This window comes from Harpia harpyja, chromosome 12, assembly GCF_026419915.1.
Source record: "Harpia harpyja isolate bHarHar1 chromosome 12, bHarHar1 primary haplotype, whole genome shotgun sequence".
NCBI classification, from domain to species: Eukaryota; Metazoa; Chordata; class Aves; order Accipitriformes; family Accipitridae; genus Harpia; species Harpia harpyja.
Genome location: NC_068951.1, coordinates 33,504,428 through 33,517,683, shown reverse-complemented (window position 1 = coordinate 33,517,683; position 13,256 = coordinate 33,504,428). Strand labels below are relative to the sequence as shown.

Below are 13,256 nucleotides of genomic sequence, written 5' to 3'. Positions count from 1 at the left end.
GTTAGAACACTCAAATATCTCTGGTTATGCGAGTACCTGCTACTAATTATAATCACTTGAAAGAATCCAGGTATATCAAGAGAAAAGGATTCACAGTTTTCCCTATCTGTTTTTTGGAATAAGGTTGTAATTCAAAATGTAAGACACCTGCACTCCGCAGACAAAGATTCATGAGCAAGGCAACAGAATACTCCAGCGTGTAATCAGACAGGCAATCTGTATCTGTTAGAACATCAACCAGCCAGAAAATGAGCCCATCTTTGATCATTGCCGACTGCAGTGCACGCCTAGGATTAAAAAACAAAAAGCCCACAAAAATCAGACCACGTCATAAATAGCTTTCAAATATACTTATAGCTAATATAAGCACATTAAAACCCTGTGTCGTGGTTTAACCCCGGCCAGCAACTAAACACCACGCAGCCGCTCACTCACTCCCCCCCACCCAGTGGGATGGGGGAGAAAATCGGGAAAAGAAGCAAAACCCGTGGGTTGAGATAAGAACGGTTTAATAGAACAGAAAAGAAGAAGCTAATAATGATAATGATAACACTAATAAAATGACAACAGCAATAATGAAAGGATTGGAATGTACAAATGATGCGCAGTGCAATTGCTCACCACCCGCCGACCGACACCCCGCCAGTCCCCCGAGCGGCAAATCCCTGCCCCCACTTCCCCGTTCCTATACTGGATGGGACGTCACATGGTATGGAATACACCGTTGGCCAGTTTGGGTCAGCTGCCCTGGCTGTGTCCTGTGCCAACTTCTTGTGCCCCTCCAGCTTTCTCGCTGGCTGGGCATGAGAAGCTGAAAAATCCTTGACATTAGTCTAAACACTACTGAGCAACAACTGAAGACATAAGTGTTATCAACATTCTTCGCATACTGAACTCAAAACATAGCACTGTACCAGCTACTAGGAAGACAGTTAACTCTATCCCAGCTGAAACCAGGACACCCTGTTTCATCTACCTGCTATACACTAGCCTGCCAACAAAAAACCCCCAAAACTACCCATTTTGGCAGAATCAATTAAACTAAGGAGTTAAAGCCTGAAGAAATTGAAGATGCAGATTCTCATAGGTTTAGAGGACTAAAATGTTGTTGGGTGGGTTGGGTTTCTTTGTGTTTTGTTTTGTTTTTTTAAACCTGCAAACTGCTGAGGTAAGTTTCTTCTCTCTTTTCTAAGGCTTCTAACTCCACCTAAAATTGCATTTTCAATTGTCTTAAAATTGGTAAAAAAAGCCAGCTACATACAACAGACCCATAAAACAAATTAATTGCTTCTTCTGCCATAGGTAGCCATAGTACTATAGCACTTTTTTACTGTTGATATGACAAATGAGATTTTTTTGCTTAAATCTATTTGCTCTTTTCTCTAGAGATTCTTAAATCACATATTCTTTTAATGCAGTCTGTAGCTGCCCTCAAAGAGTATACAGAATAAAGTGCCAGGTGGTCAACTGTGATCTCCTACAACAGAAATTCCTTGCTTTACAATACAAAAAAGAAGTATATACATGTAGAAAGGTCTTACTGAAGAACACCATTTTTAATCACGTTATTTCCAATGGGCAGTAAATCTAAATTACAAAGATCAAAGCAGATATTTTCCTGGTCTTAGTACTTGGGATTTGGATTACTCCTGAAAGCTCATACACTTTCTCAGTCCTGGATTTTGCAGTAGGTCTGTGGCATGAACTGAACAAAACAAGGGAGCATCTGACCACACATTAAAAAAACAGTCTCTCACGTCCAGTATCTGGAATTAACCTACTGTAAGATTAACCATTATCTTCTAGAGAGTAAAAAACTTTCAGATTTTCAGTAGCTTAGTGCCTAGGCCCCAAAATTTAAGCTAACTTGTACTATCAACAAGTGCTTTAATAGAAAAATCATTTTCTCTAAGATGGGTTTAGGATTTCAAGCAGTAGGGTATGAAGATTTATTCTCTTTCATCTCAAATATGTATAAGGTATCATGTCAGGAAGCAGTCCAGATTTTTACCCAAAGCACATTTACATGTGTTTCATCCAAACAAGTTCTAAATAAGCCAAGTCCAAAAGCAGCCCTCATTCTTCAACATGCCCAAACAAACAAATAAAATAACCCCCAACCCTTGCAGTCTTAATTTAGAAGAAACATGAATGAAAATAACAAGACCTAAACACATCCATCTACCTCCTTACATTTAGTTAACTATTCAGGGCTGAATATTCCTCCTGAGCACTGTGAAAACAGAGTTCCTAGATCATATTTATTTGTTAAATGGGAGCAACATCACGGCCTTTACTGCTTCTGCATGGTATTTCTTTTGTGGTGGGCATTTGAGTCAGACTGCTAATGCAAAAGTAAGGAACAAGACAGGCCATGCATAGTCAGCTCCAGGAAAGAGGATCAACAGGATAAGGATGAAATCCCTGAAAAATGTTTGCAGAAAGGATGATGAAAACCTTATGCTTTGGAACGTAATGCAGCTCTTTTTATTTTTTTCTATGTAGGATTTTCAGAACTTTCTACACTAAGATTTTCACTCTGTTCAATTAAAGAATATGTATAAAGCACACAAGGCTATGGCAGATGTACATTTACTTGAGTCTTGACAGCTGGTAGGAAGTCAAGTTAATTCAGTCAGCAAAACTGAGTTCTCCTCCATAATAAATGACACTGTTTTCATCAGTCATCAGAGGTTCTGATGATTGTTATGGGAAAACCAAGTGCTCTTCTTTCTTCCCTGAACAGAGCCTAACTAGCCTGCATTTCCTCTCCTGCTGTCACCACTGCGTGCTGTACTTTCATCACCTGAGGCTGAATTTCTGCAGAGCCCCCAGAACATTCTCCCATGTAAGGGAATCCTTGTCTTCAGCTTTCAGTCTCTCCTCCAGCATTCGCAGCAATGTTGGGTTCTGAGAAAGGTAGACACGACCTGGTGCAAAAAGCGATGAAAGAACAGATGCTGAGATACCAGCTTAGGACAGAAAAGCACCCTCTCCTTGAAAAAGTAAGCAGGATTGACCTCAGTTCCTTCTTGACAAGCCACAATCTTGTGCCAAGACCCAAACAAACCTGCACAAATGAGTTGTCTAGCAGACCAGTTGCATTCAATCCAGCCACTTGGGGCATTAGAGACCCCCACTTGCCAAGTTAGTACCACACAGAATCCACTATTCCTCTTTCAGTACATGCTTTCTGATCTATCACAGTTTTGTATACTCTAGGAAAAGAGCAGATATGTCCAAAGAGCTCAGGAAAGTTAGGTGTCCTACTGCTATTGACTTCAAATGGGATTTCAGTTCCTAGCAATAGTTGTTAGCTCCTTAAGTAGCACCAAACCAAGGGCTAATTTGGGACAGGCAGAGATACAAAGCTGCATATATATGCAACCAAACAGCAGTGATGCACAAAGATTTATTCAGGTGAGGAGCAGGAAGATGCAAGAACAGCTGCACTAACTACTGTTGCACAGCCTGGTAGCAGGTCTGCCTACAGGACCTTTAATTAATGGGGATTTTTCTTCTTTTTTTTTTTTTTTTTTAACCCTCATGAAGAGATTGAAGGCTATATTAAAGGTAGCACCTGGGTAAGTTCCCACATAGACCACAAATCATCAAAAGAAATCAGAAATGCTGAATCTACAGTGTCAAAATGAAAGCTTTCCAGGTACTGAAAAACTGTTTTGAATGCATGTAACAAAAGACAGTGAATCCCTAGAAAAAGAGTGCAAATAAGGCTCTAAATTCCCACATGCAGTGACATGCATTTGTGAAGTACCTATAAGCCAGCCTTATATGAAAATGCTGTCTTTTTTTTGCAGCAGATCTCTTACCTTCTGCCAGTGAAGCAAAAGCATTGATGAGCCTTGCCATATACTGTCTGACTACCTCACTCTTAGAATGTAATAATTTCAGGACACTCCTCTGAAAAAGAAAACAAACATTAATAAAAACTCACCGAAGCAGGAAAAAACCAAAGTTAGTCTTCTATAATGTTTTAAAAGCTTCATTAAATTTTCACAGCAAACCACCTTTGAATGCGTATCGATATCTTAAACAATGTCAATATGATTTTAAATTTCCTAGTTTCCTTTTTTATTGGCAGGAGGCTGAGGGAGAGATGGAAAATTAAAAAAATAAGCAAATCAGAGCTCTTCAGCTCAGTCTGTTAAAACACCATTGAGCTCCATGGTGTAGGGTGAGAATTACAATGAACCAACACAGTTATTAGTTAAAGCTGATACCTAAAATTAAGTCAGTGACAAAAAAAAAAAAATCTGTTAATTTTGTTGATGAACTGAAATGCAGTAATGTTACCTGAATAGGAATGCTTTTGTTTGACAACTAAGAGTGTGAGAAAGCAGCTCAGTAACTTACCAAGAACACCACATTGCAAACTATTTTTAATCTGTTTTACTTCAGGCATTACTTACACATAACTTTCCTCTTACAGAAATTTACAGGGAGAAAAACAGATCATTGATTTAATAATCCTTTAACTTTTCTAGTGAAGTTACTGTTGCAATGACAATGGGAGCCACAACATAACAAGTAGGCCCACTGCTTCAAAAAACTGGGTAACTCAACTATGTACAAAATTCACTACTACAAATGAAAAAAGTTGTGCTTTTGTTAGCAATAGTATTGGATTATCAGTGACTGAAGCAACCTTTCAAAATCAACATACCAGCAACTCCCCTTTCTAAAGAAAGGTAACGATCTATTCCAAATTCACGGAAATACTGTTGAACATGTTACTACAAGTGCATAATCAGATATTCCATAGAGGTACTGAGACTGAAGTCCGAACTTAGTTCTTATCCTAGATCAGTGAAATGGATTGAAAGTATTATCTAACAATACATAATCACTCAAAAAGAGACATAGCATCTGATAAGCAAGAGCTAACTCCTAAGTAAGGGGCTCAGTAGGCTTCTGCTAAACTCACAGACATCAAGCACCAGGAGAGGTGACAAACTTCCACTTGTCTGCAAGAACTGTATATACACTGAAAGCTCTTATAATGCAAAGCTTTGTCCATCACATTTAAAGACTGGGATGCAGAAGTTAAATGTGTCACATGATTTTGGCACTACTACTACTTTTTTTTCCCCTCCAGAGTCTGATAAATTTTTCTGAGCAGCACTTTATAGAAACAAATGAGCAATATCACATAGAAGTTGGAGGAAAACCCCTTCCAGCTGACCTGACAGCTGCTGTGGCAATCTAGGAGGTCATTACTGATATAGGCTTGCAGGACAGTGTCTCTCTGTTCCCCAGGATATGATGTTGTCAAGCGCTAAAATAAACAACAACATAAATAAACCAGTCAAATAAATAAATGGTAATGTGAATTGATGACCACTGAAGATTTTAAAGGTGCTGATACCCCATAGCTGAGAAACCTCTTTTCATGGGAAGGAGGAATTCAAGCTCAGTGATCTAAGGGAAAGAGATGAAATGAACTGTTACTTGGGAGCTGTCATCACTGTCCATACAGGAAGGATACAGCATTACTTCCCATAAAGTTAAAAAGCCCTCTAATAGCTACAGATGTGGTGCTTTTCTAAAACATCTGAGACAGAGTACTGGGCTAGAAGAACCACTGGTCAGACCCAACGGATGTTTTTTTTATGTGAAAATGGACACTGAAGCTTGATCAGAATTCCACTATTATCATCTTTCACGTCTGTCACTTTGAACACATCAGCTTCCTTTTCAGCAGGAAAATGTAACTTCCTGTTGTCACCTTTAATTTTTCCGAAATATCATTACATGATCCGAGTCAACCAAAAGGTAGGCTCTTGTAGAATACCTTGATTATAAAGGAAAACTGGTGATTAGAGCCAGGTATTTCTTGGATACAGCAATATTTATATAAATCTAAAACAGGGCAATACATGGAAAAAGGAACTGCCTAAAACAACAATTTCTTTGAAAACACATCAGAAATTACTTCCACTGAAGATCCCAGTAATTCCTATCTGGCTTTCTTCAGATGAGGAGGACACCACTACAAATAGATACCTACTGCCTGGGCTTTCTTCATCATCTCAAGAGTCTTAGCAAGCTTCACTGACAAAGAGAGAAGTTGCCTATAATGCTGAACTGATCACCAGAACAATCATCTTCCTTGCAAAATGGATTTTAGTTCTGGATCCCTCCAGAAGGGACCTATTTCTTTATTTCTACAGAGGCCCTCTCCCTTACCCAGCGCAGAGCCTGCAGTAAGAAGGCCTTGAGACGATCATTCCCTGTAATCAAATCTTTCTTCAGCTTCTCATAATCCAATGAGGGCAACAATGGCACATCCTGCATCTTCCTACAATGCAAATGGGAAAGACAATCATCAAAACTCTCTCTCCTTATTCAGTGCAGCTGATGTTACGGAGATGAGAAGAGCCAAAACAGGAAGTCTGCTTCAGAAAAAGAGCTTCCACATTTTTACACCTTTGTTACTTTTATTACCATGTCAGAACAACAGACTTTTTAAACTTGGATTTATTTTTTCACCACGCGTGCAGCTCATTTACCATGATAACTTGCAGACACTAAACGCTGACAACTAGCCAATTGATGATCTGAGCATTTCAGTGGCACAAAACAGTACAGTAACTTCCTTTTTTGCCCTGTGTGGGCCACAAGAGCATGGGGGCAGCAACTTGTGGCTCTTAGCATACGGTTATAAACAGACACAATAACAAGCTGCAGCTCCAGCTTTACCTTTAAGCCCTCATGCACACAGAAGTGTCTTCTCCAAGGCAAAGGAGGCAGGCTGAATGGATTTTTACAGGCTGGACTACGCTGGCTTAACATAAGACTTAATACAGGATCACTTCCCATGCACCAGTACTATCCTGCTATTTTGAGTTTTAACACTGCAATAGAAGTTTCCCTTAACAAAATTGATTCCTGTCAATGCTTTAATTTTAATATTTAAATATATTCAACTAAGAAATTTTTACTCCTATCTTCCTATCCTATCAAAACAAATTTTATGTATAATTGTCCCTTTAATTTTCTTGTAAACAACAGAAGGATCAAAACAGTGTCTCAAAAATGTAATAAAACCTTCACCTCAGATATACCATCTTTGTTCGATCTTATAAGCCAAAACTTAAGACAGTCACAAAAAAAATTAAACTTGAAGCACCCAAAAATCCATGTTACCAATTCCCCTCCTTTTCCTGGTTTTGTGAGAAGCAAACCAATTACAACGACAGGACTGTAATGTGCGGAAACAGTAAAGAAAATACAGCAACCAACTCACAGGTGTGCGGTGACAGATTTACTGGATTAGCAACATCCTGCTGAAATTAGGATGTTACTGAACCTGCTCAACAGAAGAATACAGATCACACAATATTTGCATACAGCATTCACTGAGATCAGAGGAAGCACACAGAGGATGAGTGATTCCTATTTGCAGACAACTGGCAGTGCACTTCAGTTTACAAACCCCTCTTCTTCTCTACAGATACAAATGAAGCTCAGCAATAAATACTTACACAGGGGCTAAAGATGCTCTTAACATTGTGGAAGCCTGCATCAGAAAAATAAAGAAAAAAAAGAAATCACAACAGATTAGTCCAAATTTCACACCAACAGTGTTACTTATGAGGTCCACAGTGTATTCTTTCACTGAGGTTCTGCAGTTCTTTTCCTATAGCACCTATGTTGAAAAATAGAAGCACAGCTAAAGGAGAGGACTTCAGAGTTTATCTTTCTTTTCCCTTAAAGTGTTTCACAGGTAAAAACCTCCTTTGCTATGAACTGGCTACGTTATCTTCACTGCCATACATTACCTACACTTATTACACCAAAAATTACCTACACTTGAAGCATTAAAAAAAAAAAAAATACACATAAAGGGAAAAAAGTGAGTAGAAACTACCATCTGAAGCCCACTGAGGAAGATGAAAAACTTGCTAAACACATTTATTGACTTCAAAAATTTTTGTACCTTAAAGTTGCAGTAATATTTCACTGGAGACCTAGCATGTATTACTGCATTCAAATTTGCTGGAATTCTTTGTTTCGACACTAATGTTATCAGAGTGCCTGTTGCTGCTAATGTATATCCCTATATATAACTACTAATACGTGAAGAAAAGACTAGGTATTCTAGTATGGATAAAACCCAATATGGAACAGCATGCCATTTCTCAGTGGTTCTGCCTAGGATAAGTTGAATTTAAGCCTGAATTATTTCCTCTCTGATGCAGTGCGACACAGAGCATATGCAGGCACCACTGCTGAACAAGTCAAAACTTAAAAATATCAACATCATATAAAAGTTCCATATAAAAGTTGTCTGCTTCAGTAATATTTTGTGCTAGAGCTACTTGTAGGTGAGCCAGGAAGCAGCAATTCTGGCATAAGAGTGCTTCATATCATGCATTCTGATGTCAACTACATGCCATATTCGCAGAATATTCAGTGTCGTCTCTTTGTGTTGATCTCCCTATTCACTTTCTAAAAAATCTCTCATTACCACTTATGCCTTTAAAACTGGTCTTCTCTTCTAACCTAGCCTCTTTCAGTAGGAGCTATATAATCAATGTCTATTGTCAGATTTAAAACTGAGGGGTTGAGGAGACAAAAAGCATGAAATACCATAGAGAATATTGAATTACACCAGCTGAAATATTTTTGAACACACTACCTCATGGGTATCCTTTGTAATACAAGGAACTCCTCTCTTAGATGTGAAATAAGCTTATACACACATTGGAAAGCATTTTATATTATGTTTAAGTCAATGAATGACTTGTACACAATAGACAATTAACAGGTCATACACTTCAAAATTAACCTGTCTTGACAGCAGTTCTCAAATCATGGTTTATTTTACACAATACAAAAGTCTTTCAAAGTATTGTATCTTCCTAAACTGTTTTCCCCATGTTTATTTGTATTAATTTTCCTTAACATTTTTGATAAATATCAAAAGCTAACTTCTGTTTAAACAAAACTATTTTCCCAGTAAAAAGCTATCATCTTGTACCCGAGTGTGCAATGAAATCACAGATCATTTTCATTGCCTTCCTCAGCACCCTTCTCCATTAAAGGAAACGGGGAAGAAAGTGACTATAGTATGTTAAAGCAAAAGAAATGAGAGCGCCCTTGAAGATGAGAAGAACAGTATTGAGAAAAGTAATAGAGCAGGTCACTAAGAATAAATAGATGTATATAAAAGCTCTCTGCTTCTCAGCAGAGTCCTTTTTACCCACCACTTCTTTGCTGCCTTAGAAAGAAAAACATGTGCTCCAACCAAAATCTAACTAAAGGATATATAATTGGTAAAGATACATGCATCACCCATCCATACAAATAAAACTTTTTTGGCAAGTGTAAGATTTTTGCAAGCCTTTATAAATTTCAAACTACACAAACTTCAACTGGAAAAAAGTTCAGATTTTTAAAAATCAGTCAGATCAAGCAGGACAAAGTCCTATTAATTCCCAAATTACTTTTTAAGCTGGCAGATGGAGCACAGCAAAGCATTTAGTACGATTTGGCTCTGCAGTCTTCCTGCATCAAAAAGGTACCACACAGTGAGGCAGACCCTATACTGGAGCTCTGCGGGCTGGGTGACTAAGATGGAGAGCCTTCTTGTCCAGCACTCACTTTTCTGATCAGACCCAAGTTTATCTGTCTAGAACCTGCACAGGAGGAAGGAAGCTCTCTGAGGCTTTTGGTGTTTCTGGGAAAGCAATAAGGATACAGTTCATACTACGTCAGGTTCAATGAGGCAAAACAGAAACAGGAAAAGTTTTTCAGGGCTAGTTTGCCCTTCACTGCACCTTCATTTCTGAATCTGACTGACTATGGTCAGCACCACTGATAAGCAGAAAGAATGCCACCATGTTACAGGCAGAGATTTCCTTTCTTCATCTTCATCTACATGATTGCAATTAGTCATAAGTAAGCTAATCTGTACCCCTCCAGTATGGCACACTGAGTAAGACACTCGCTTGGGTCTCAGGAGATATGCTTCTAGCCCCAATTCAGCTACCAACTGCAGACAGAATTTAAACATGTCATTTCACATCTCTGGGCCTTGATTTTTCTCATCTGGAAAGCAGATACAGGCCCTTGATCAGCTCTTGAATAAGCTGGTTTTTGAGATCTACCAATGAATGGCAGTGTGCAAGAGCTAAAAATTATTTTGCAATTAAACAATCAAATGCTTATCACACAACTACCACAAACAGAAAACCAGCAGATTTAGTGTTTGATTATGGCAGAATAATTCTGCAAAATAAGTTAACAACAGCTGATACAGTACAGTAACAACTCTGGTACTAGTATTTTCCTGTTTTGGAATTTATTTAGGTCTCTATTTTATAAAGTAATTTATGAGAACAAGGACTGCAGTAAAATATTGCTAGACAATTATATTTCTGGGCATTTTTTGGCAGTTATGCAACACAGCAGCTCTCCTGTGGCTCACAGGGCTATGATTTCAGGGTCCACACTACTTTGGGTCAGACAGTTGAGTCACCCTGTGAAGCACACAGCCACACAGCATGCTGAGGGACAGCATCGCACACTCTCCATCTATTGCTAAATGGGTCTGAAGAGAATTTCAGTCAGTTTAGTTTTCCAACAAGTGATCCAAATACAGTACCACCAAGTGCTGATCATTCAATTTAACATCCAGGCTATCTCTTGCCATAGATTCTCAACTTTTCATCTTTTTACCCTCGTTTTTAAAGAGGAAAGACATGCAGTACCCCAGACCCTCAGAACCCCACTACCCTGCCAGCCTTTCTCCTCCTCATGCCATGGCCTCTTCAGCTCTCGCTCCCAGACTACTGTCAGTTCGGCCGGCACCACCTCTGCACCCATTCCTTGGCTGCTTTCGCCACCTCCTGCAGCAGCATCGAGGGGTGCCTGTCCCAGCACGGATACCCCCAACAAGCCATAAATGGTTTGTACCAAGTTCCACGCCTCATTTCAATGCTGGCAGATTTGACCAGTTGGAAGCAGCAGTCTTGGCAATAGGAAGCACTGGGTTATGGACTCGGGTGGAAAATAAGCCTGGGGAATATGACCCAAACTGCTGAAAATTTCATGGCTTCATTCACATAAACATTTCTAATTAAGAGAGCGAAATACAGACCCAACCTAACATTTCATTTTAACTTGGTTTAATATTCTTATTCCTTAAGCAGAGTGCTCTTTTCCACCTTACAAAGTGCCCTGCCCCACACAAGCAGGGAAGGGTAAATGCACATTAGGAACTCCCTAGCAGGCAGCCCACCAAAGCAAATACAGTTCCACCTCAGCACCTCCTTTCGCATTTCACTAGGTAGTATTTGTTTGTTTGTTTCTGTTTCTCCTCTTTGGTACAGAATCCGAGATGTCCCAATCTCAGGATATTTACCGAGTTAAACATCTTTACATAACCTAGCCCCAAAAAGCTGTCTTAAGCTCTAGTTCTTGACTTGTGCATTAGCCTTAACGAAAGGAAAACCACACCTTAAATAGAGCTGCATCCTACAAATCAGCTCTTGGGCTTACTTACGTCAGCACACTTACTTCATTTAAGACATATAATCTAGCCAGTGGAAAAAGGTCATTGCCTTCACCATTATCTCTGTACACAGCAGATCCAAAGTCAAGCTTCCACATGCATTACTTCTGGTGGGAGCACCAGCGGAACCAGCCTCCACCCCTCTCAACACGCCAGTACCAGGGAAAGCAAAAGCAATAGATTCTTGGGAACAAAAACCTGCCCTACCACCAAATTAATAACAAAACTTTTAAGTTCTTTGCAAAACTGTAGCTATATGCTTTTAAAAACGGACTTCTATGTGGCAGATACATGTAAAAGCACGAAGCCCTTTAAAATGATTCTTAGGAACAAAGGGATACATTTAACTGAAGAAAAGGTTAATACTGAAGCCTGGAAGTGGGCAGAACAGAGCCCACCAGCCTTTTGGTTTTTTGATCCTCACAGATCCGTTCTTCTCTTTCCTGGTGTTCATTCTCAAATCTAAATGGCTGAACTCTGATATCTTGTTGTTTCTGTGGCAATAGTGCAAAAACTCCAACTGTACTGTGTTTTTGAGAGAGAGAGTATTTGGATGCTGGAAAGCTGGGACTTCTTTATAACAGCTGCTTTTAAATAACTGGACAAGAGAAAGTAAAACCATCAGCACTGTGCATTCATAGCCCTCAAAGCACTCTCTACAGAAAGTAAATTCTTAATATTCTTATAAGGTTAGTAGAAACCTTACAATCTTCATCTCCAGGTGATGAATCCAAGGCCACAGACGGAAAGGCGGAGTCAAAGGCACTGCTGACAGGTAACTTCCTCATTACACATCCATCATGTCAACCACCAGATGATGCCTCAATCAGCCAAGTTTACATAGCCCCTCTTTACTACCAGTTTTCTTAGATTAAAAAGCATTTATTTCCTCAGCATTTTCCCCCAAGCCCTTTCCCCAACCTTACCTTTCCTGGAACAGGTTAAATATTAATTCAACCTTTTGAGTAACAGTATTCCTCAAATTGCCAGTGAATGACAGAGAGTGAAGAACATGGGGCATACATGACTCATCTGCAATACATGACTCCCAACATTCACAGACTTAATCTTGAAGAAAATAATTTTCATGCAAAAGCTATCTTGAGACAGAATCATATGTCATAATTGAAACGCATGCAGAAACTAGGTGTCTTAAGGAAAAGAAAAAAACACAAGAAAACAACAGCCCAAGCACAGCTTATTCTGGTAGGATCATGGGGTATGACTTATGTTTGTGTTGGTTCTTGCCAAAGCCAAACCAGGTGCCATATTAAGCCAAGTAATTCTGTCACGATGCAGACTAGCCACAGATGGCAGCCCTTCATTTTTGAACAAAGCGAGGCATGAATACGAACAGCATGGAATAAAACAAAGAAGTTCAAAGGGAAAAAAAAAATTTTTAAAAAATCAATATTTATAAAAGAAAACAGATGCATTTCATGTGCAAGCCAAAACCACAATTGATTTTATCAAATACTGTAGCCCAGTATTCAAACCAACTCCACTTTGCTATTTGATGTATATATTCACAATATGCTGAAGGCTAAAGCTGAAAGCCAGATTCTGTCCTCCGTTACCACTCTGAAAACGTGCTACAAGAACTCAGTGTAAATTCAATGCAGATTCAGAATTAATAATCAAAGATACGTGATGAATATGTGAAGAGTAAAACCAAAGTTTGAGCAAATTTTTACATATCATTAGAACTCAAAAATTT

At 39.0% G+C, this 13,256-nt stretch overlaps 1 protein-coding gene across 8 annotated transcripts in view; it reads right to left on the bottom strand.

Moving 5' to 3' along the window:
- The window catches only part of ARMC9 (armadillo repeat containing 9), a 71,670-nt gene that overhangs the window by 32,049 nt on the left and 26,365 nt on the right, over positions 1 to 13,256 (bottom strand). For all 8 annotated transcript variants that reach the window (XM_052802955.1, XM_052802959.1, XM_052802961.1 and 5 more), the window contains 6 exons: positions 7,506 to 7,540; positions 6,208 to 6,319; positions 5,204 to 5,296; positions 3,831 to 3,921; positions 2,807 to 2,930; positions 148 to 287 (listed from right to left, as the gene is read on the bottom strand). In XM_052802955.1, coding sequence (XP_052658915.1) covers positions 148 to 287; positions 2,807 to 2,930; positions 3,831 to 3,921; positions 5,204 to 5,296; positions 6,208 to 6,319; positions 7,506 to 7,540 — 595 coding nt within the window. The remainder of the gene's footprint in view (positions 1 to 147; positions 288 to 2,806; positions 2,931 to 3,830; positions 3,922 to 5,203; positions 5,297 to 6,207; positions 6,320 to 7,505; positions 7,541 to 13,256) is intronic.